We start from the raw sequence: 25,944 nt of genomic DNA on the forward strand, positions 1-25,944 counted from the left end.
ACAGACTCGCCATAAATACTCCAACCACTTCCTGGTGCTGCTTATCTTCCAAAGGTTTTTAGAGAAATCCGTTCCCATGCACCCGGCTCCCAGCTTGGCAACAAGAAATGAGAAACCTGAACAATAAAATTCTCGTTTCAAGTCTATGAAACAGGAATATGTATCATTTGATTATGTTATTGTGACAAAACAACAATTACCACTCAAGCAAAGTCAGGTAGAAAGAAGATGCATTATGCAACAGAACACTAACAAGAGTGCAAACCATGGCTGGGAAGTTCCGATACTCCTCCCTTGCTACAAACAATGCCCAAAAAAAAGAATTGCAGTTTAAGGTGCTGATTAACAGTGTTAACATACATTGTCGAGAGTCAGCATAACACAATTGTAACACAAGCCAAATAGAATCCGAACCAAACTATGCACCAAGAATTAAGTCAACTAGCAGATATAAAGCGCAATATTTCTGGTACCATCAACAATTCTAGTAACCCGAAACACAGGTTAACAATAAACATGACCCCTCTTGACATTCTCCCTGAGGGCAGGTAGGGGCCTAACAGCAGCATTGCTGGAGCCCCTGGTACTGCGAGAAGCGAGCCAGGAACACCGCAACGGCCAGAAGCGCACCGCTGGCCATTTGACCCACCATCCGAGGTCTCTGGCTCCAGGTAAAACCGAGCACGGAATGCAGCCAGATGAGCAATAATATGCAGGCGGCCACTGCATGCAAAGCATAAACACCCGCGGGCATTTTTACCATTCATTTAAAAATTAACTAAAACCTAAGTTAAAGACAGTTACCAATTGATACTGAGCGTGTGCACCCTCGCATAGCTGCAATTAAAATAAAGGCAATCTCAGCTATAATCATTAACCACACAGAATTTGAAAGTAAATGAACATAAAAAAGGTGAGCTCATTACGTGTAGCAAAGATTGTTAGTAAGAGACTGCCAGTGCATCAGCAGTAAAACTTGTTCTCGTCCCCACAAGACATGGTAGTATGGACAGGACGTGCTGGTGCCCTGTAAGATTGGTGTTGCATCAGTAATCAAGGACAAGGTTCAAGTCTAAAAAGACGAGAAAAAAACTAAATAGTAAACAAAAAATTGGGAGATTTATTACTTGAATGCAGCATGACTGCACAAATAAAAATCAAATTCAGTTGGATGGCATATCCTGGAATCTACACGGTGCCTGCAACCAAAGCAAGGATATAATCAGATTTAGTGAACTTGGGAAACAAAACTTCCTTTGAAAATAAAGAAAAACATTGGATGTAAAATTCCGTATCTAACCAGGAAATATATTCCACTCCTATCAACCGAACGAGGATCAGCATGGTTATTAGCAAACAGCCGCGTATGATGACGCTTTTGAAACCACCACAAAAGTTACGGTGGCTGATAGTTGGACTCTAAGGAGGCACATGCCTGAAGTTTAAAAAGGTAACAGACATAAGAAAAAAATGCCTACATGAAATAAGCATCGATTTAAAAGCATCCTACTCTTGCTATACCTTACGAATAGCATCCAGCTCATACAACAATACTTGATAAAATTGGCCCTCACTGACACCATCCCTGCTAAAAACAAAAATGTTTTTCTGAAAAAAGAAAATTAAGAAAAAAAGCAGCAGCTTGAATGCTCTATATGAAAGAGTAGATGCCCTACAAGCCAATCACATATGTATTGCGAAGGTTTTCTTTTGATTTTCCAAATCATGTACATGACATTTAAATATGAATAAAAGCATTGTGTTTTATCATATGCTGTTGATTATATTTGTGATAAAACTCCTTAGATTAGGGCAATGGTTTTGAGGCTATGATGAGATCATACTAGTGAGACCTAAAACCCTAAATCCTAATCTTAAATATTCCGAGTCATTGGTACATTGAGTCGGGGATCAATGATTACCGGAAAGACTGGCACGTCTTATGTATGCTCGATGCAGAGGGTGATTGATCTCACAATCATTTGTGTGGAGACACTAATACAAAGATGTGGGTGCTCATTAGAAGAATGAGTTCACTGAATTGACCTATAAAGAGAAATCTTATGAAGTCTTACTTACATATCAAAGATGATTCTCTTAGTGGGAGTTGTGCAACTGATCCTATGACCTGAGATCACCATGGGTATCTTGTGCACATGAACCCATGTTTTGGTTTACACTCATTCATGACAATAAGTTGTGTACGAGGTCTTCTGGATATGGTGAATTGTGTACGAAGATTATGAGTAGTCAACAAGGAATTAATCACTAGTAAGAGAAGATAGCATCCTATTATTCTAATCATATGATAATTCAGGAAGCCTTTGATCAAAGCAGAATGAAAATTAGAAAGAGTTTTAATGTTTCATTATTTGAATTATCATTAAAAGATTGAGAAAAATATGAATATGAAATTGAGTTTGACATATATTTATCTCATATACATTTGGGATGCAGTTGATTAAAGGATTAAATTGCACGGTAACTTGCTACTGAAGGGTATTTTTGGTATTTCTACCAAATTTCATATTTTCCGGGTAACATGACACGTTGCTAGACGTCAATCTTGTCTTATGGGTTTGATCGAATTAAAGAGTTTAATTCGAACACAATTAGAAAGGATTCTAATTGTTAAGTTCGGGTTCGCACAGTTTGGACTTAAATCGATTCGAAGAGTTCTAATCAAGTTGGGTCAACTCACACTCACACCTATTGCTGGCTAAGTATGGAACCCAATGGGTCATACACAAGGGAACTCATTAAGGATCTAATTACATTAGACCATGTTTGCAGAATGAACATGCTAGCATGTGTTGCAAACTCTAGCTCCTAATTTGAATTAGATTCAAATTTAATTCTTGATTTGGATTGATCTAACTAAATTAGCATTTTTGGTTAGATCATATCCTATTTTGGGTTAGCCAAGATTGGCACCTAATTGGCTTGGTTTGAACCCAATTAGATTGGATTTGATGGCACCATAATTGGATAAGGATGAAAAATCTATATGGAAAAAGTAATCTTATCCATTTAAATTCCCTTAATTATTCTCATGCCTAAAATGCATAAGGCGCCATCAATATCAGCCATTGAATGAGGTTGGCGCACATAAGATCTGATCGGCTCCCCATTTGATTTTCATTCGCTGATTTGAATTAAATCAAAAAAGGGAATGAGAGCATGGCGTAACTTGGTGTGAGAGTTTCTTCCCTTTTTTAGGGATGAAGGACATGTGTGATTGGTTAGCACTTCTTTCCTTTTTTGGCGTGAGGAAGGTTACAGATTGGATGGCGTGATAAAAGGTTGTGCGGATGAGAAGAGGATTCACGTATTAAATGAAGAGGCGCCTCTTGGGTAAGATAAGGATGAAGCGCTATATCTTAACTTCCAAGTTGATACGCCTCCCTCTCTTCCTTCCGTTCGTGCCACAAGGGATGGGATCTTGTGAAACGCCATATTGATATGGCTCTTCATAAGATCACGCCTTCTTTTCCCTTATCACACCCCTTGATGAAGGGATGAATGGATGGGATGCATCTTTTGAAGATGCAACCCCACGCCATCTATAAAAGGAACTCCACGGTGGTCACTCAATGCATTCTAATCTCACCGCACTCCTTTTCTTTCTTTCTTAGATTAGTTCCCTTCTTTCCTACATTGCTTCTAGAGTGTCCTAAGCCACAAGACAAGGTGGTCTTTTTAGGACAAGAAGATTAGAAGTTAATTTAAAAGGTGGAAGAAAAATAGAAAGGAAATAAAGCAAGTCAATCAAATCCTTTGGAAGGACTTAAACATCAGAATCAAGTTCTTTTGGAGTTAGAATCTTAAAGCAAGTTCCCATGTGGATCCACCATTGGAGGCGGCGACACTTGGACGCCCTCGTGAAAATTGTACACTTTGGATTAGCGTTTGAAGTATTCTACTAATTCTGCATTTATTTTATATCATTTGATTGTAATCATTAAGGTGATCTAGGCTTAAAAGGGTTTCATGCATAGGGACTTTATTAAGAAATTTTTAAAATCCCTAGCTTCCCACTGCCCATTCTGATATGCCGGAACCCAACAGTGGTATCAGAGCCGTCCTTAATTGGTTCAATCAAATGATTATTAATTTACTATGAGATAGTAATGTCATATGCTTAGAGAAATGCTGAAATGTATGATTTATATATGATATGATATGTAATAAATGTCATGATATAAAATTTTCCATATGAAGATATGTTGAAGCATGTTAATTAATTGCTTATGATTTATACATGCTATGAGATAGCCATGATGCATGATAGTTTATTTTAGACATGTTAAATATATATTACAATTAAAGAATGTGCTAGAGACTAGTAAGCCCTCAATAAAAATTATATTAAGTCATAGTGTTGAAGAAAAACTTTGGGCTAACCCATTCTAGAACAATTAATCTAATTGGGTGTCTAAGGAAAGCACTAAAGGTGGTTCTCTAATTAGGACCTTACTCTCTGAGTAAGGGGAGCCTCCCACCTGCTTACCTGGCCAATTGTTTGATTGCCTATTATGGATAAGCTTAATATTGATATAACACTATTAATAGCCTTCCTTCATGCTTCGACATTATTATGTCAAGATCCATGCTAGTTTGTTGTGCTAACACAAGGCTTGCTATGGGGACTGATTTTATGTTGTCTTGGTGCATTAAGATGCTTATTGCATATTTTAATATATTGCTTTGTTGTGCCAACCACAAGGGCAATATTATTCGAATATGACTATATGGAAATGAAGGGTTTGACTTAACTAAAACATTATTGTTTGTTGTGCTAACACAAGGCAATAAGTGTTTTAAGAGGACAAGATAAAGTTGAGAATTGCATGAGATGCAATTGAAAAGAGTTTCCTACCTTTGAACTCATAAGGGTTGTTGTGTAACCACAAGGCCTTTTATGATGAATTAGGATCTCAACCCTACTAAGAAAAATTATATTTTCACGTTTATCATAGGAGAGGGCTATGATATTCGATAAAAATAGGAGACAAATTTAGATTAAAGTCCTTATCTAGTTGCAAACATGTCATCATGATTGGTCTACTTATGCTAGTTTTGTTCTTGCATATGTAGAATTATTAAATGGCTTCTTCACTTTCACTAAGAGGCATCTTAGATGCCAACAAGTTGACCGGACCAAACTATGTGGACTGGTTGAGGAATTTAAAGATAGTACTCACATCAGGAGAAAAATTTTCTATATACTTGAAACCCCTGATCTTGGAGATCTAGGGGATGATGCTACAGAAGAGGAGGTTGCCACACATAAGATGTGGAAAAATGACAGTGTGACTGTCAAATGTATCATACTTGCCTCTATGAGCAATGAATTACAGAGGCAACATGAAGGCATGGACACTCAATCCATACTTCTCAATTTAAAAGAGTTGTATGGAGAACAAAGCAGAACTGCTAGGTATGAGATATCTAAGCAGTTGTTCCGTGCTAGAATGAATGAAGGAACTCCAGTGCAAAACCATGTTCTTATGGTTATAGACTTGATCACCAGATTAAGTCAATTAGGTTTGCTATGGATAGTGAGCTCAGTCAGGATTTGATCCTGCAATCACTGCCTGATTCATTCTCTCAGTTTGTTGTGAACTTTCACATGAACAAGCTGAACACCTCCCTCCCCGAGCTGTTAAATATGCTCAAACAGCTGAAGGGCATATTAAAAAGGATAAAGGTCCACTCCTCCTTATAAATAGCACCTCTATAAGGAAATCGGGAAATAAGGGTTCTAAGAAACGATTGAACCCCAAGAGTAGCATCAAAAAGAAAAAAGGAAAGAAAAACTCCGGATCAAGTACCTATTTTCATTGCGGCAAAGCTGGCCACTGGAAAAGAAATTGCAAGAGTTTTTTTGCAAATATGAAGACCGATGCAAGAGTTGCATCGAAAGGTATGTTTATGTTACATGCCAACTTGTCATTAAGTTCTTCAAATTCAAATTCATGGGTATTGGATACTGGCTGTGGTTTTCACATTTGCAAATCTTTGCATGGACTACAGAAAATTAAAATTTTGAAAAAAGGTGACTTCGAGCTATATGGCGCTGGAGGAGAGTCCATCCAGGCTGAAGCTGTTGGAACCTACGACTTGAAGTTGCCTTCGGAAGAGCTCCTACAATTAGAAGATTGTTATTATATGCCCAAAATTATTAGAAATGTAATTTCCATTCCTTTATTGTTAAAGAAAGGCTTTGAATTTAATGGAAAGGGCAATGGTTGCTCTATTTATTTTTCTAATAAGCATCTTGCAATGGCATTATGGAAAATGGTCTTTTTGTTTTATTACTTAATGACAATGTCTTTCATATTAATAAAAGCAATAAAAGAAAGAGAGAGAAAGTGAATAATACCCTCCTTTGGTATTGCCGACTTGGTCACATAAGTGAATCAAGAATCAACAAGTTATACAAAGAAGAGTTCTTTCATCCTTATGATTATGAATCATTAGGAACTTGTGAATCTTGTCTTATGGGAAAAATGACCAAGTCCCCATTCACTGGACATTGAGAAAGGGCAAGTGAGTTATTAGGACTTATACATACAGATGTATGTGGTCCTATGACAACTCCAGCTAAAGGTGAATACTTACTTCATCACATTCACTGATGATTTATCAAGGTTCGGATTTGTGTATCTTATGAAACATAAATTCGAAGCCTTTGATAAGTTTAAAGAGTATCAAAGTATGGTTGAAAAACAAACCGGAAAGTGTATTAAAATCCTTCGATTTGATCGAGGAGGTGAATACCTTTCTAGTGAGTTTTTAAATCACCTTAAAGAAAAGGGCATTCTCTCTGAATGGACACCTTCGTATACGCCACAATTAAATGGTATAGCTGAACGGAGGAATCGTACTCTATTAGATATGGTAAGGTCCATAATGTGCTTTACAGATCTTCCTATTTTCTTCTGGGGTTATGCCTTAGAAACTGCCACATATGTGCTAAACAGGATACCTTCAAAATCTGTATCTAGTACTCCATATGAGATATGGAGAGGTAGGAAGCCCAATCTTAAATATTTTAAAATATGGGGCTGCCAAGCATATGTCAAAAGAAATTTTGGACATAAGCTAAGTGCTAGATCAGATAAATGTACATTTGTAGGTTATTCCAAAGAAAGTATTGGATATCTCTTCTATCACCCTACTGAACAAAAGATATTTGTTAGTAAGCATGCCACTTTCTTAGAAAAAGAGTTTATCATAGAAAAGGGCAGTGAAAGAAGAATTGAACTTAATGAAGTTCAAAACCTACAAATAGAAACACAAGAAATTCTTCAACCATATGTACCCATTGATGAAGTACAACCACAACACACATCTCCTCTCCAAAGGTCAAATAGAGTGCGAAATGCACCTAAGAGGTATGGGTTTATCATTGAGAATGATGAAGCCTACATCGTTGAAAATGATGATCCTCTAACCTATTCAGAAGCTATCATGAGTAATGACTCTAACAAATGATTAGAAGCTATGAAATCCGAAATAGACTCTATGTATACCAACCAAGTATAGACTTTGGTTGATGCACCAGAAGATGTAAACCCTATAGGTTGCAAATGGGTCTATAAGAAGAAAATTGGAGCAGATGGCCAAGTAGAAACCTACAAGGCTAGATTGGTGGCAAAAGGTTTCAGGCAAAAGCAAGGATTTGACTATGATGAAACTTTTTCACCAGTTGCCATGCTTAAATCTATTCGGATTTTGTTTGTAATAGCTGCATACTATGATTATGAAATCTGGCAGATGGATGTCAAAACCGCCTTCCTTAATGGTTATCTTGAGGAAGAGGTTTACATGACACAGCCAGAAGGATTTATCTCAAGTGGGAGAGCAAATCAAGTATGCAAGCTTAAGAGATCCATTTATGGATTAAAGCAAGCATCGAGGAGTTGGAACATCCGTTTTGATACAACAGTCAAAGTTTGGTTTTATCAAAAATGTGGATGAACCATATGTGTACAAGAAGACTAGTGGGAGTGCCATTGTCTTCTTAATATTGTATATAGATGACATACTGATCATTGGAAATGATATTCCAATGTTACAATCGGTCAAGACTTGGCTATCAAAAAGCTTTTCCATGAAAGACTTGGGAGAAGCATCCTATATACTTGGTATAAAGATCTAAGGATAGATCTAAAAGGATGCTAGGCTTGTCCCAGTCTAGGTACATAGATCATATGCTGAAAAGATTCAGCACGGAAGGAAGTAAAAGATGTTACTTACCTATGAGTCATGGCATACGTCTCTCTAAGAAAATGTCTCCTAAGACATCTGAAGAGAGAAATAGAATGAATTCTATTCCCTATGCTTCGGCAGTAGGATCGATTATGCATGCAATGCTATGTACTAGGCCTGATGTTGCTTATAAGCAGATTCCAGGCTGATCCAGGAGAGGATCATTGGACAGCTGTAAAAGAGTAGATGCCCTATAAGCCAATCACAATATGTATTGCGAAGGGTTTTCTTTTGATTTTCCAAATCATGTACATGACATTTAAATATGAATAAAGACATTGTGTTTTATCATATGCTGTTAATTATATTTGTGATAAACTCCTTAGATTAGGGCAATGGTTTTGAGGCTATAATGAGATCATACTAGTGAGACCTAAAATCCTAAAATTCTAATCTTAAATATTTCCAGTCATTGGTACATTGAGTCGGGGATCAATGATTACCGGAAAGACTGGCACGTCTTATGTATGCTCGATGCAGAGGGTGATTGATCTCACAATCATTTGTGTGGAGACACTAATACAAAGATATGGGTGCTCATTAGAAAAATGAGTTCACTGAATTGACCTATAAAGAGAAATCTAATGAAGTCTTACTTACATGTCAAAAGATGATTCTCTTAGTGGGAGTTGTGCAACTGATCCTATGACCTGAGATCACCATGGTATCTTGTGCACATGAACCCATGTTTTGGTTTACACTCATTCATGACAATAAGTTGTGTACGACGTCTCCTGGATATGGTGAATTGTGTACGAAGATTATGAGTAGGTCAACAAGGAATTAATCACTTCTAGTAAAAGAAGATAGCATCCTATTTATTCTAATCATATGATAATTCATGAAGCCTTTGATCAAAGCAGAATGAAAATTAGAAAGAGTTTCTAATGTTTCATTATTTGAATTATCATTAAAAGATTGAGAAAAATATGAATATGAAATTGAGTTTGACATATATTCATACTCATATACATATTTGGGATGCAGTTTGATTAAAGAATTAAATTGCACGGTAACTTGCCACTGAAGGGTATTTTTGGTATTTCTACCAAATTCCATATTTTTCGGGTAGACATGACACGTTGTCAGACGTCAATCTTGTCTTATGGGTTTGATCGAATTAAAGAGTTTAATTCGATCACCAATTAGAAAGGATTCTAATTGTTAAGTTCGGGTTCGCACAGTTTGGACTTAAATCGATTCGAAGAGTTCTAATCAAGTTGGGTCAACTCACACTCACACCTATTGCTGGCTAAGTATGGAACCCAATGGGTCATACACAAGGGAACTCATTAAGGATCTAATTACATTAGACCATGTTTGCAGAATGAACATGCTAGCACGTGTTGCAAACTCTAGCTCCTAATTTGAATTAGATTCAAATTTAATTCTTGATTTGGATTGATCTAACTAAATTAGCATTTTTGGTTAGATCATATCCTATTTTGGGTTAGCCAAGAGTTGGTACCTAATTGGCTTGGTTTGAACCCAATTAGATTGGATTTGATGGCACCATAATTGGATAAGGATGAAAAATCTCTATGGAAAAAGTAATCTTATCCATTTAAATTCCCTTAATTATTCTCATGCCTAAAATGCATAAGGCGCCATCAATATCAGCCATTGAATGAGGTTGGCGCCACATAAGATCTGATCGGCTCCCCATTTGATTTTCATTCGCTGATTTGAATTAAATCAAAAAAGGAATGAGAGCATGGGCGTAACTTGGTGTGAGCGTTTTTTTCCTATTTTTTAGGGATGAAGGACATGTGTGATTGGTTAGCACTTCTTTCCTTTTTTGGCATGAGGAAGGTTACAGATTGGATGGCGTGATAAAAGGTTGTGCGGATGAGAAGAGGATTCACGTATTAAATGAAGAGGCGCCTCTTGGGATAAGATAAGGATGAAGCGCCATATCTTAACTTCCAAGTTGATACGCCTCCCTCTCTTCCTTCCGTTCGGTGCCACATAAGGGAGGGGATCTTGTGAAACGCCATATTGATATGGCTCTTCATAAGATCACGCCTCTTTTCCCTTATCACACCCCTTGATGAAGGGATGAATGGATGGGATGCATCTTTTGAAGATGCAACCCCACGCCATCTATAAAAGGAACTCCACGGTGGTCATTCAATGCATTCTAATCCCACCGCACTCCTTTTCTTTCTTTCTTAGATTAGTTCCCTTCTTTCCTACATTGCTTCTAGAGCGTCCTAAGCCAAGACAAGGTGGTCTTTTTAGGACAAGAAGATTAGAAGTTAATTTAGAAGGTGGAAGAAAAGTAGAAAGGAAATAAAGCAAGTCAATCAAATCCTTTGGAAGGATTAAACATCAAGAATCAAGTTCTTTTGGAGTTAGAATCTTAAAGCAAGTTCCCGTGTGGATCACCATTGGAGGGCGGACACTTGGACGCCTTGTGGAGATTGTACACTTTGGATTAGCGTTTGAGGTATTCTACTAATTCTGCATTCATTTTATATCATTTGATTGTAATCATTAAAGTGATCTAGGCTTAAAAGGGTTTCATGCATAGGGACTTTATTAAGAAATTTTTAAAATTCCTAGCTTCCGCTGCCTATTCTGATATGCCGGAACCCAACACTATATAGGAGGGAAACAGTACCTGTAAAATATAATTCGCTGGGGTTTTTGCCCTGTTGCTTTCTTGAAAGATATGAGAAGCTCCCTACAAAATTAAGCACCACCATGTAGAAGTTTCTTAATTTGAACAAAAAGTAAAATGCAAATGTGAAATCCATTACCATACGCACATGCCAAAGGTTAATAATAGATAAACATACCTAATCATGCCACCTGCAACAGTTCCACGCTGGGGATCTTGCCAAACTTTATACAGATCCTGGATCAGCTCTTGTCGATGGGCTTGTGCGCTAACCAACCCTGCATATTTTGTTATTTCTGGCCAATCTTGTGAAGCAACAACCTGCAGCAAGTCCCCTGAGAACACTATCCTATTTTATTTTTTCCAAACAAAACTATTTCCATCAGAACATTAGGTCTTACAGCTGCAATGGAAGGGCTAGAGTCCTCCCCAGGATGTGGGTGTGTCACGTCAGCACCAAATATAATTGTTGGTCTGTCACTGACTAGAGGTATTCTCCTTGTCAGGGCATCCATAAGCACTGTGTTCCTTCCACCAACCTGTGCATCACAAGATGCTGGTCACCATAAGGTTGTTAATAAAAGGGAAGAAATTAAAAATGTAAAAGCAAAGATACCTTCACATTAATTTTAAGAGCAACATTTGCAAGATACTGTTTATTCATCCTAAAAACATGCTTGGTCAAACAGCACTGGGAGACTAAGCCCAGATCCGTCTCACAAATTCTTTTCAGATCACCTTTCATAAAAATTTAAGAAAAAGCAAGGTCTCAATTGCTGAACAAGAACAATAGATAGGGAAGTTGAAAAGACAAAGGTATGAACTGCGAATTAAAGTAATACCATATAAAGAACCATTATTGTCAGGCAGTATTACAATAAGCAAGTCAAGTTCTTTGCCCTGGGGTGTAAGTATGCTCGTGGCATCCTGAAAACGTGCTTTTAGAGCTCTTTCCACCTGTTCAGGTCGAGCACCTAATGGAGGTAGCACAGGTTGTAGAGCAAATTCCTGCACAAGATTTAAATAACAAAAATAGATAAAATAACAGACACAATAGAGGTGCCCTTGGCAATAACCAGATTATCACATTCTTAACAAAAATTTTAAAACACACCATTCCAGATACTTGGCACATCACAGCTAATTGTTGACAGAAATCCCTGGCAGCATTATCATGCACGGCCCGCGAAAAATTGATACATGTCCAGTTACTGACCCTCCCGCCGTTGATCATTTTCTTCAATCATAAAAAGGATATGCTAAAACAAAATAGTCCAAAATGCAAGAAAACAAATTGCACAAGCACTACAAACAATAAGCTGTCTTCTATAATAGAAAAAATAAGTAGAACAGGCATGAAGTTAAATAAAAGCAACAAGAAATTATAGGTCTTGAAGTGATGCTAGAACTAACCCTGATACAGTAGATGAGGGTGTACTTAATGGAAAGTTGAGAAAAATCAGTCTAGAGGTGCAAAGCCAATAGAAAAAGGTAAAAGCAATAGAAATGCTGCTCAAAAATTCCTTGATACCAAAGTGAGTAGAAGCAAAAGTTAAGTAGAAAAATGTAAACTTAATTTCACAACCATAAGAAATAAAAGGAATCAAATAGGAACTAGAAATGTCCCTGATGCAGACAACAAAGCATTCCAAAAGAAAGCACTGAGAAAGCGTAAGACCTACTGCTTTCAAGTTTTCAACAACCGATGAAAGGACAACTTTAATAAGAATCGGCCACAAAAAGGAAGGCATGTCGCTGATACCAGATAAGCTAAAACCAGAGGACAATAAAAGGTGGCTCAAACAAGACATACAAAATCTTTTTCAAATAGAAGTCAATAGCTGTGAACACAACAACCAACAGAATATCATTGGAAGAAAATAAATAAATTTATATGATGAAACAGAACAAAACAAATTCAGTTCCTAATCAGTCAAAACTTATCCACAAGATAAATTGAGTCGTTATAGGATTAGGCAATTATCCAAGTATGAAGGTAATAAATAATAAATAAAAGTTAGAATGCATAAGTTTACACCAAGTATCAGCTAGCAATCTAATGAGTCACAATACAAGCTATGGGAATATTTTGTATTAATTCATAATAAAACCCAGTAAACCTGGTACAATTTGCACTAAATTAACTTCGCAATTAATAAAATGAAGTTTCTCAAATAAGGGATAGAAACCAGAAGAAAGGGTTTGACTGAACCCATCCAGTAGGTACCAGACATACCACCAAACAATAACAGAAATGCAAAATTTTCCATCTGATGTTGAAGAAAAATAATTAGAACAGCAGGTAGCATATCCAATGATACAGTCAATAATAATAACACAGCGATATGGGGAGGGAAAAAATTCAGTCCCATCATTCTTATGAAGAACTATATTCTCTATATGATTCTTTATAATTCTTTGATATATTAATATGATGGAAATTAAACAACTATTGAAGTTGATCACAATGGGAAAAGAAAAAAAAAATGGAGTACTAGGCAATAGAAAACTTAAATTACATTTCATATTGCATGTTAAAGAAAGAAAGTTTTCTAATATTGTATGCTAAAGATATGAAAAAACAAAAGAGAATAAAGTGATAAATTTTAAGAGTATTAAATTTGAGCCTAAACCATGTTAATAAAGAATCTGGTATTAAAAATCACAATATGCAATGTAGATCCACACTAACTGAACCCAAGAAGAACACAAACTGATCTTCCAGTCGAGACAGTAAGAGGTAATACCTTATTCATCATATTCCATTGACCAACTCTTGGCAAGCAATCCTTCTCTCTACCAGTATCATGGTATTTTAACTATGAAATCAAGAGAGAAAAAAATTAATCATAACATATGCCAAAAAAAAACTTGAAAGGATGATGATATCATACAAGAGGAAGATCTCAAGAAAGATCCATTTCTTGTTCTACATACCCATGGTGGAGGTAGAATCCGTGCTTCAACTGAAGCAAGTCTCTCATCGATTCTGATACCAAATTCTTGTGCATAAGGGTCATCATGGTATGCATTCTGTTCAACAGTCTGAACAAAAAACAACAGACCTTCAAATCAATCAAGAGATTCATGTCCTGAATAGCTCTAAATGCTAAAATAAAAGGTCCAAGATCTTACACAGTGGAGATAGAATAAGCGGTGCTGTAACACAAATCTTAGAATAAATTTACATAGCTGAATGTACCCTTTGGATTGCTCTGATAAATAGCAACCCTTACATTATGCACAGGCTGCTAGTCAACAGAGCCATGAGATTGCTAGACATTAGCCACTACTAGTCTGTAAAAACTTTGTGATTGAATTAGAACAATGGGCACACCAGACATGACCATGAAAAGGTAGCTTCTTTTAACTTAAATGAAGAACATCATATCGCATCATCATCCCTCTCCACCGAGACTCCATCTGAGTCCACAGGAATTTTATGGAGCTGCACCCCAGTCGGAAGCTTAAACTGTGCAACCAAATCAAATGACATTAACCTTTTCCCAGAAAGATAAAAATGGGGGGTTTGTTTCTGATGAATTTGGACCGCTATTGGATATCCCCACTTATCGACTTTTTGATCATATCTGCCCCATAACTGGTTTGTCATAACTAGTGTAGACAATAAATATATGAAAAGAAATTGATGCCCAAACAACAACATCAGACTTAGATCAGACAAGCTTCCTAATTATTCAGCCACGTCACACTATAGTGGAGCTACTACATTGTAGTTTAATGAATCATTCAGAAGCTAACCTAATTTGTCATCCAACACATAAATAAAGAAGTCTCTGAAATTTAGGCATGCAAAACCAGACTACCCATAAAGAGAAGCCTCTAAATACATTATTTAACAAGGAGATGGGGCGGTGCTTCTTTTATCCTTCGGGTAGGAAGAGGGCTGTGCGATGCACAGAAAAATATGCATAGCACATGCCTGATAGTAGTGTATGTGCGTGTTTGTGTCCACATACATATGAATACATATACATATACATGTATAAGAGAGAGAGAGAATCAGATGATTTTATTTCACTGTGGGAAATGCATAAATAATATTATGCAAAGGATCATTTAGGAAAAGAAAATGCACCACCTGTATAATATCACGTTCTCTCTGATCAGGCCGCTGGCAGGTGACCCTAAGAAGAGCGGTTATTTGTTTCTCATTCAGCCTCTTGGAGTACCTTTGTCCTTCCACAATTTTGCAAACCTAGAACCATTTTCTAGAAAGGCTAACATTTCCATTCACAGTTTGACAATTATCGATAATTTTGGAACATGCACTTCAATGAAGAAACAAGAGAGAATTACATGCATCATATTGTCATAAAATAAAAATACAATATCAAAACATTGAGGCACATCCTGACCTCCATTGGCAGATAGTTTGGCCTCTGCTGATTACCAACTTGCAAGCAAGGCCATGTAGTATGTTGAATATTAAATCCATAGGTTTCTTGGAAATATTGAACAACAGATTTCATTGTACCTCGATCATCAACTGGGAACCTATTAACATATGGAGAAAATTAGAACAAAGGCACCATGAAATAAAATGTCATGTCAGTAGTCCATACTAAGGTAAAATGGGAATGGATGAAATGATATAATCTACCAGAGACCAATAATGCAGGAGATCTGAAAAAGCTAACTGAAAAAAGAAATAAGAAAAACCTCATACATCAGCTCTCTTGCAGCCTGTGATGTTAAACCACCTATACGGTACTTTCTGCGCATGTTGCCACGGTGTGTAACTTCTACTTTCACACCTCTCAGAGCCTTCTTGATCTGCAAAAAGACCCAGAGGAATGAAGACAGGAAAAGATGTTGAAATTACAATAACAGATTATCATATCAAGTACAGCATTCTTGAGTTACAATAAAAAAATATTAATTTATATTCGTTGAGCCCAAAAGTGTGATATATAAAGTAGTACGAAAGAATCAGTCAGAGAGAGATGAAAAATGTGCACACCTTTGTGAACTTGAGAATAGAAAACCCTAGGTTCAATCATTTTTAAAAAAATAAAGAAAGACGATCAGTTCACATTTTTGGCCGATTTGAAAGGCAATATACCACCAAAATTTTGCAATATATTATTGATGTTCTCTTTTGTTGGTAGGTCCTATTGACTTTTTTCAACACATTTTCTGTAATCATAAAGGTACTGAAATGTTTTAATGAGGCAAAGAAAATTATAGAATAATGGCAGACCTTCACACGATCAGCATCAGACAGTGGTCTAGCAGAGACATCTCTGTTCAGAAGCTGAGCTACAAAGTCAATTACAGGAAGTGGCTCGATGAAAGCAGTGGAAGACATATCTGCAAACACAGGGCAAACAAATTTTAGCAGCACATACCATAATGTACCAGAAGAGACAACATGTGAAAAGCACAATATACTATATATAGCACTATTTTTTTCTGAGAGTAGCAACAGTTTATCGATCTGTCCTTTTCGCTATATATCAATGGCAACTATCAGCAACTGGTGGAACAATTAAAAGCAAGATTTAAATTTTCAATTTCTTATGCCTAACGACACAATATATTTGCATTTATGGATAAAGTTTGTCAAGGTTTGTTTGGAAACTCTCCACGATGTCTGCCTACAAGGATCACCCGTGGCATGCACTCACTGAACTTATTCAGAGCAGCAACTTTCAGCTTTTTTTCTGAGATACCAAACTCTCATTTCTATGACATTCATGCTTCATGATCTTTTATTGTTTTTTTTTCTTTGCCAAGCTGATTTCGGAAACCCAAAGAATTAAGAGACCGAAAAAAAAACAAAGATGTCTGTCTCACCAATATTTAATGACAATCCCATTTGCGTTGGGCGAATACTCTGATAGAAACCACGCCAGCTTTCCAATCCCTCACCAAGTGGGTGCCGTCTCCCAAGATCAGGTGAATAAAATGACCGACCAACAGGTACATATCTGCAAGCCATCAGAATGCATTAACATCATTACTGTAGGTAAAAAGGGAAAATCAAACAGCAGGAAGGGTTTATAGAAACAATGATTACCTGGCAGTAGGCAACTCACGAAGCACAATATCAAGAACCTGTAGCGCATCTTGGGGTGCATCGGCCTGCCTCCCAGATAAAAACAATTCTAGATGATGAAGATCAGCACGAGCAGCAAATTTTATTACGACCTTGAACAACCTCTCTCGTCTACATTAATTAACACCCATCAGTTATCATTAAGGTTCCATTGGATAACAAAAGTAGTAATTCAAATTGATCACGCATTTTGTAAAAATAAATAATAATTATAAAAAAAACATGAATCCTCTAGAAAATACCTCTGGCCACCTGGACCATCTTCCTCATCATAAAGATTAATTTCAAAATTCCTGGAGGTGAATGGAAGCGGCCCAGCAGTATAGAGGCTCTTCCTCCCATCATAAGCTGGTAAGCGACCACCTAAATGAGACTCCCTGTGTAGCCTGACAAGCTCCCCCATAACAGCACGATTCACGCCACGAGATGTTACCTCAGGTGTAATTGAAACCTGAAGTACAACAAGCAGCATCAACAATCAGCATACTGTTGTTGTAAACAGAATTAACGCAGATGAGAACCATGCATGTTTGATTTTAGAAAAAAGAAAATTATGTAGTGATTAACTTGATATTAGGAGGAAAGAAGACATACATCATACTGATGAAGGTCTTTATCTGGCAGCTCAGCAAAGAAATGATTTGCCTTCACGACACATTTGACACCAAAGCTACCTTTTCCAGGACGCAATGGAAACCTCATTGATTTGCTTGATGAAGCTGCCGGTTGAATTGCTTGGCTACTAGATGCTTGACCCTGAACAGCAAGATGTTCGAACTGTTGAGCCACCTGGGCAGCAGAAACATCCAAGAGCTGTGATGAGGAGCTGGCTTCTGGCAGGGATGGTTCAGTGGCTTGATATGGAACCTCGGTTGCTTGGTGCAGCTCGGGTAGTGCTGGCCTTGAGGCACCAGCAGCAAGGGCACCCCCATGTCCACTTGTCATGCTACCACCACCTCTGTGTCCACCAAAATGTTGCTGTGGAGCTCTTGTTTGGGGCCCACCACGGCCCTGGTACTCAGCAGGTGGGCCAGCCTGATGGCGAGCCACTCCTCCCTGATGTTGCGGTCTGGAGCCGTGACTCTGGTAAAATCCACTGCCACGGCCTCCTTGTTGAGACTGCTGCGGGTTGGCTAGACCCTGGCCACGTCCTCCTCCCCCACCTCCGTGTTGCTGTGGCATTGAAGCCCTCTCAACTGGATGCTGCGACCCACCTCGCCCAGCACTGCCACTTGGCTCCTGAGACTCAGATTTATCTGCAGCCCCAGAAGTTTCTGTTCTTCTCTTCCTCACCATGACTATAGCTGCAAAAGAATAAGAAGTGATAAAAAAGAATATGAAAAGAAAAGGCAAAGGAAAAAAAGGCTATCATTCTCCTGCAATATTATGGAAATAATAAATAATATATCAAAATAAAATAAAAGAATAAAAGATTATCTCTTATGAAAGCTTTCTCAATCATGGTAGACAAGTGGAAGAATCAACTAAAAGAAACTCAAGATGTTAATTGCAACTGATTTGTTCCCTTAAAGGAGGCAACTAAGAGGTTATAAATTAGGCAAATTTGTTTACATGGCAAGGTTATATAGTAAACAGTTCAACATATACATTGTGAAGAATGTGGCGAGACCATATTGTGAAAAGTATGGGCTAGCCAACTAATACGCAGTGCGGATCCAATAATTCTAAATAATTAATGCATAAAAAACTGTAGTGTATATATAGCATACAGAGTATAGGATAAGATCAGTAATGGTTCACATCTGAAATACTAACATTCTTAACAAAAAGCTTTTTTTAATAATCTTAGACATATTTATCAACAAAGAAAATAAGTTTATAAATCCTTTTCTTGATCGTAATCACCATGCCTCACCTATCTATGCGGGTAAGCTAAATGGGAAGAGGTACATTCTATCAAAGGTTTGAGTGCATTTTGCAAATGGCTGTCAACCTGATGTCAACCTTCTAAATTTGTTGCAAAAGCAACTTATGCAGGAGAGGGTCTGCTGTGAAACCTGGCCTGTTGGCAGGTAAGAAGCCCTTCATTGTTGACTAAGCAGTTTAAACTAGAACAACAGAAAAGCGTTCATACAATGTTCCCAAAACTTGAACAAGTGTAAAGGACAATGGTATGCATAATTTCATAAGTGAAATTGCACTAATCTCCTTAACAATGAAAGGTCATGCTTTATGGAAAGAAAGAAGACGCCATGCTTCCTGGATTTAAGTTTTAAACCCAAGAATGCAGACCATATTTACATTAAACAGAGAATATCTTCCTGAGAAGGTACTCATGCAAACTATGCACACATAACTGGGATCAGTTGATTGCTACTGGTAAATGTTAAAATTATAATGCAGAAACTCGAAGTAACTATAGAAACAACATGTGACAACAACACAAAACAAGAAACAGAGAACCCATAATGTTCAAAATATAGATACACTAAATAATTGAGTATGAAATCATAAAAGGAAACTTAAAAATTTTCATCAACATTAGGGTGGATAACTGAGCAATACTTTGTATGCTTCATAAACATGTACATGCAAGTTAAAAGCACCTAGCCTTGCACCACTCATCATCTGGCATTATCCTTGGGCATAGCTAAGTCGCATATGGGACCTATAGCATGCATGTCACTGGTAAATGACATGAATAGTAGTTTTTGCCTTCAGTAGGTACATGAAAGCACGGTAAGACAAACAGTGAAGTGCAATCTTCATTAAATTAAAGACGGGGGAAAGAAGTAGCAAGGAGAAGCTGACAATTTGGCATTATATCACACAACAAACACTGAATTCAGAATCCCTGAGGACATAAACAACACTATTTGCACAAAATTAAACATCATTAACTCTAAAGCATAAAAAATGTAAATTATCTGATGGGAATATTCAAAAAACCCAATAATTGAAAGCAGACTGAGAAACAAAGATAACCAAAAGCAAAATTTAGCAAGCGAATGTCCAGCAGACTAGAAAATGCCCACTCCATGGGAAGCACAGCCATGGAATGATAGCTCTATGTACTAAAGTGAAACCAACATGCACAAAATCTAATATAATAAATAAATAAAGTTGCATCAATTTCAAAGTACATCAAAAACTAAGGGTACAGGAAAGGAACCAACAATGACTAAATCAAACAACACAGCTTTACAATATTTCAGTAAACTCAGCAACAGTAATGAATACACCTAACAAGAATTTTAAAGAGTGAACACAGAGATATACATGCATGCATGCTCAATGATGATACAAGTGAAAATACACAAACACATACACATATTATATATGTGCATATATATATATATATATATATATATATATATATATATATATATATATATGAGTTCTATGAATTGCTAATAGATAATACAAAAAACAAAAGGCAAAGATTAAATTTTAAAGTAAACGAAACCATATATCCTCCAATTTCTAGATGAATTACCATAAAAGCATCTTTGACTACACCTATAAATCTTAAGATCCATTAAATAAACAAAAAATACATAAAGATATCTTAATGGAAAACAAGCATGGTTTCTAATCCCAGGATAGGACTCCATAATTAATGAAATAAAAAGAAGTTGTAATCTTAGGGCCCGTTTGGCATCGTTTTTATTTCTTCTTCTTATTTTTTAAAAACAAAATTACAGAAATCAAGACAAAAAACATGTTTAGTATTGCTGTTTTTATTTTTTATTTTTTAAAAGTCAGTTCATTATTTCTAGAAAAATGAAAGAAAGTAATCATTGTGTTCAATATTTTCAAAAACAAAAAATCTCATGATTTTATTACCACCTCCATCACCGTTGGTGCTACTACCGTTCTCGCTGCTGCTGCCACCCTCATTGTCACCGCTGCCACCACTATCATCGCTACTTTCTCCACATCATTAGTGCCTCCACAACCACTACTGCTGCCATAACTATCACTACCATCACTACCTTCAACACACCATCACCACCACTGTCGTCTTTGCCACATCATTGGTGCCTGCCACAATCATTATCGTTGTCGCTGCCACCGCAACCAATGCCATCATGATCACCATCTCCATTATACCAGCATCATACCTGCTACCAATACCATCACCATCTCCAATACTTCCACTGCAACTACCACCGTGCCCATCACCATCAATATGCTAATTTTTAAAAAATAATCATGTGTGTATTTTTACAAACTAGAAAAAGAAAAAGAAAAAAAATATTTCTAAAAATAGAAAAATGAAAGTAATACCAAACAACACTTAATTGTTTTAATTCCATTTAAAAATTGTTTAAAAAATTTGCCAGTAAGCTAACTTTGCATAGAAATGCTGAGCATAACATTTGATGCAAGAAAGAGTGCCAAAAATTCTGTGATGCAAATATCATGAGTGCATAATTTGGGTCAACTCAATACTAGCAACATAAATGCATTTCAAATATGGACACATATAGGAAATAGCATGGCTACATCAAATATCTAATTATCACATAATACTAACAAAAACCTCCCCATTATAACTCCAGGGGTGGATATATCACAAATCCATGCACGCAATCATAGCAAATCGTAGTATGTCTCCATCCAAAAGTATCAAAATCAACCCTCAGTTCACGAAAACTCAGAAATCAAGGCATAAAACAGCATCAAATAAGTAATACAATAAACTGACTTTATATTGTAGAACATGAACCCTAGCATATGTTCCAAAGTTGGTAATCATGAAATCTATGTTGAAAATTTATTTTGCCTAAAAATTGCTATATCTTTATATATAGAAGTATTATAAAAAAATAATCTACTAGAATAAAATCAGAAGATTGAAAAAAGCTTGCCTAAATCGAGACGTGTGATATACACTAACCTAAGAGTGTAATTCGCCCCCTACGTGCAGATTTATGGCAATCTCGTCCCCAAGATACAACGACCTGGCTTAGCCCGATCCTTCCCTAACGAGCACGATCGCCTAAAGAATTAACCTGACCGACTACTTCAGATGCCCAAAAAAGAAAAAAATAGAAAGCAAAAAGTTAAAGAGTAAAAGAACTCTGTTTGTGGAAGAAACTCTCAGAAGACAAAATACTAGTGAGAAAGAGAGATTGGATTGTTTCTTAGATTAATTCTGAAGGAATCTATTTAAAGACTATCCGAAGACCGAAGAGACGTGATGATTCCAAAGATATGTAATATTTCGAAAACACCATATCTTTTCAAAAACCAACGTTCTCTTTCGAAAAATCACAACTCTTCTGAAAGAAGAGTTTCACAAAAGAATTATTTAAAGCATTTAAAACAACTAAAGATTACAGGATAAAAAAAAATATTTTTTAATTAAAACTCCAACAATCTTCCACAAAAGATTTAAATTTTTGAAAATCATAAAGTAGAATATATGAACAACTTATACTATGCAATGGGTGAGGTGCCCCATGTACTTGAACCTCACTTACTGTTGATAGTATCTATCTGAAGGAACCATAGCGGATTAGACCTTGAACTAGATCCTTTGACTCAAACTTCTACTTATCACACACACAGTATAGATCAATTAAGTCTTTATGTGGTCAGCGCCATTTAAAAGCCTTGGCTTAGTACCTTGATTTTTCATGAGAATTTTATTAGGGTTAGCCTAAACCCCTAGTTGCGGCCTAATACCCTGTAGATTTTCTATCTTGGACTCATTAAGAGTATAACTCAACGTTTTCAATATATATTTTTGTTACTGATAAAAGCACTCATTATAGGAATAAAAGGAGATATACTTTGAAAAATATGCTCTGATACGATCACTCAATCAGTTTCGTTTCTACCATATTGAACCTCCTCCATGAAATCTCCAATCACAGAGGTTAGATATCCACTATCAAATAGTAAGCTTAAGCCACATCCTCCTCGATGATTCTAGGACTCCACCCCTAGACAAACCCTTGGTTAAATGATCTACCAAGTTTTTCTCAGACTTTGACAAATTCAAAGAAAATAACACTACTCTTTTTTAGTTGTCTTACAAATTTATGACGAATCCAGATATGCCGATTTATTTTTTTGTTAGTACTCTTTTAATTCATAAGGTTTTGAGTTAGATTCTAGGTTTTAAAATAAATGCAATATAGCGCAATAATATCAATAAAATTAAATAACAACACTAAAAAATATAACAAATAATGTAACTTTGCAATTTCTACACATTTTTCAAAGCAGCAATATGTAATTTGAGAACAACTAATATATGCACAGTTTTTAAAGCAACAATAATTTTTACACAACTTTTAAAAGTGCATGAGTTTTCTACACAAATTTTAAAGATGTAAAAACTTCTGTACAAAAATTAAAATTGCAGAAAATAGATCGCACAAGGTTATAAAGCTGTAGAAAATTTGTACAGATTTTAAAGCTACAGTAAATTTTTACACAGATTTTTAATCTACAAAAAATTTCTGCACAAACTTTAAAGTTGCAGAAAAATTCTGCAAATATTTCAAATTTAAAGAAAATTTTTGTATGGTTTTTAAAGCCGCAAAAAATCTGTTTGCACAATTTTCAGAGCAATATGACTTTCTTAAAAGACTATTTTTTGTGAAGAAACAACCTTCTGAATGAAATTAAAGCTTTTAAATTTCTACCCAATTAAAATAAATCTAATTTTATGCTATCAAATTAAATTTTAATAAATAAATAAATATATAATAATTTCTAGTCCAATCAAGCTCATGTTCTTAAACTGTTTGAAAACTATTTTGCCTAGAAACTGCTATATCTTTATTTATAGAAGTATTATAAAGAAATAATCTACTAGAATAAAATAAGAAGATTGAAAAGTGCTTGCTTAGATCGAGATGTGTGATACACACTACCATAAGAACATGATTCGCCCCTGCGTACAGGTTTGCGGCGATCTCATCCTCAAGGTACAATGACTCGGCTCAGGCCAATCCTCTTCTAACGAAAATGATCGTCTTAAAGACTTGACTCGACCGACTCATTCAAATGCTCAGAAAATAAAAAAAATAAAAGTAGAAAGTTGAAGAGTAAAAAAACTCTGTCTTGTGGAAGAAACTCTCGGAAGATTGAGTAATAGTGAGAAAGAGAGATTAGATTGTTTTTTAGATTAATCCTGGAAGAGTCTATTTATAGACTCTATCCGAACATTCCGAAGATACGTAATATTTTGAAAACACCATATCTTTTCGAAAACTAACAGAAAGAGACATCTCACAAAAGAGCATTTAGAGTATTTTAAAACACTTAGAAACTAAAGATTAGAGAATAAGAAAATTCAATTTTTTTTAATTAAAACTCCAACAATCTAAAATATAATAGTATCCAAACACCCAAGCAGCAGACAGAACAAAACCCTAAACTAGAGGAAAACTAGTAAAAATGCAAAACTAGAAGAAACCCAGCAAGTTAACAACTGCCATTTATGTAAAAACAGCATTAGACAATAAAAATAGCACACAGAATATAATAAAATGGCTAGCATGGAGCGGCAGTATACAAACGGGCGCCTCAAAATTGAGGAAAAGCAGTGGCAGAATCCACGAAAGAAAAAATCTTATAAGTGAAAGTAAGAGACATACAGATCCAGCGACATCAAAAAAGCGGCCCAGGGGCGGGGGGTGTACTTAGATGAAACCCCATTCGATTAAACAATCAAAAACATCCTGCAAACTCTTCTAACTTAATATATCAAACATAGAAACAAAACACTCTTCAAATTAAAAGAGTCGAAGCCTAATGCCCGTGATTTCTCGATGAACTGAAGAACCCGAGTAGAATAGCCCTAACATTGCGCGCGACTGTAAAACGCGACAGTAAACACTCAAAAGGCATAAGAACCCAAGGAAGAAGAAAGATAAGATATCAACCAAAAAAAGGTAAAAGTCGAAGAGCAATATTATAACTCTATAGAAGAGAACGAAAGCAACACCAAGGTAACAGATCGGCGACCATCTCGCTAGATCTACAGTCTCCAAAGCAGAAATCAAAACCATGCAACCGATCAGAACAAACTGAGAAAAACCCTAACTCTAACGACTAAGTCTCAGTCAGTAGCAACTCGTCGGAGCACTCAAATGCCCCGATCTCTCTCTCGTTCACAGATTGAAACCTCAGATTTCATCAGAAAACAAATCGAAGAGAAAAAAAATCAGAGAAAGCAAAAGCGATGCATTCTCTCAAACCACTCCGATGTCCCAAAAAAACTTTAAAAAGAAACCAAAGGGTTTATACAAAGAGATCCGGAACATGGAGATAAACAATCGGTGATCAAAACCCAGAGAGATCGAAGGAGATGAAACAGAAGGCTGGGAAAGCCGCTTTACCGTGACCAGAAAACCGGAAATGGCCGCCGAGAAACCGCTTCTTCTCTCCGAAACCGCTCTCTACACCTTTCTGCTCACCCTTTTTCTCTCTGTGAGCAAAAGGAAGACCGGAAAAAAAAACACCCAACTGGCAACCGAGAAATGGCGACGACGGCCGTGCTGCCCAGCTATTTAGAAGGAGAGAGTGGTGCCGCTAATTCCGGTCCGACTCGGACGGCCGCCCGAGCTGACTCGACCGGCATGGTGACTTGGCATCCGCCAGACTGATGGGCCCATTTGGCCCCATTAACTTTGAGTGCGGTGCGGGGCCTGCACCATCTCCCCGTCGATATCTCCAAGGCGGAATGGACGGGAACTAAATGGCGGCCGCGGGAGGATTAAAAATTAAAATAAGTGATTCTCGGTTCATGGAAACCTGTTTAACTAGAATAGGTCGGATTGGATTAACTGTCGTCTGCACCATATTCTAACGGGCGAATAAAAACAAAGCCACGTGACAGTGCCGACACAAAACGAAGGAGAGGAGTTTTGAAGTAGAAGGGGCTCTCGGATGGATAAGCAAGCAACATGCTTAGATATAAATAAAACTAAATAGAATAATATTTATTTAGATTGGGTTTTATATTTAATTTTTTTAA

General features: G+C 36.6%; 1 protein-coding gene across 1 annotated transcript; it reads right to left on the reverse strand.

Moving 5' to 3' along the window:
• Positions 1-995: 995 nt before the first annotated feature.
• LOC103697226 (protein argonaute 1A-like) lies at positions 996-25,465 on the reverse strand. Its single transcript, XM_008779045.4, has 21 exons — positions 25,307-25,465; positions 17,577-18,286; positions 17,225-17,433; positions 16,944-17,093; positions 16,721-16,854; positions 16,125-16,234; positions 15,591-15,697; positions 15,280-15,418; positions 15,003-15,119; positions 13,838-13,945; positions 13,648-13,719; positions 12,015-12,137; positions 11,743-11,908; positions 11,517-11,638; positions 11,302-11,439; positions 11,079-11,221; positions 10,901-10,963; positions 1,522-1,585; positions 1,301-1,435; positions 1,128-1,199; positions 996-1,027 (listed from the first exon to the last, which is right to left on the reverse strand). Exons 2-19 carry the CDS (start codon positions 18,276-18,278, stop codon positions 1,397-1,399), a joined length of 2,706 nt encoding a protein of 901 aa, XP_008777267.2. The 5' UTR covers positions 18,279-18,286; positions 25,307-25,465; the 3' UTR covers positions 996-1,027; positions 1,128-1,199; positions 1,301-1,396.
• Positions 25,466-25,944: the final 479 nt, after the last annotated feature.

This window comes from Phoenix dactylifera, chromosome 5, assembly GCF_009389715.1.
Source record: "Phoenix dactylifera cultivar Barhee BC4 chromosome 5, palm_55x_up_171113_PBpolish2nd_filt_p, whole genome shotgun sequence".
In the NCBI taxonomy this organism is placed as follows: Eukaryota; Viridiplantae; Streptophyta; class Magnoliopsida; order Arecales; family Arecaceae; genus Phoenix; species Phoenix dactylifera.

Bases quoted from the DNA above. Each gene is read 5' to 3' on its own strand.
- LOC103697226 (XM_008779045.4), bottom strand. From the start codon at position 18,278: ATGGTGAGGAAGAGAAGAACAGAAACTTCTGGGGCTGCAGATAAATCT. The intron at 16,855-16,943 runs GTAATCATTGTT...GATGGCTTGCAG, and splicing joins CGTGAGTTGCCTACTGCCAG to ATATGTACCTGTTGGTCGGT. The intron at 11,440-11,516 runs GTATCTTTGCTT...TGTGATGCACAG, and splicing joins CTCTTAAAATTAATGTGAAG to GTTGGTGGAAGGAACACAGT.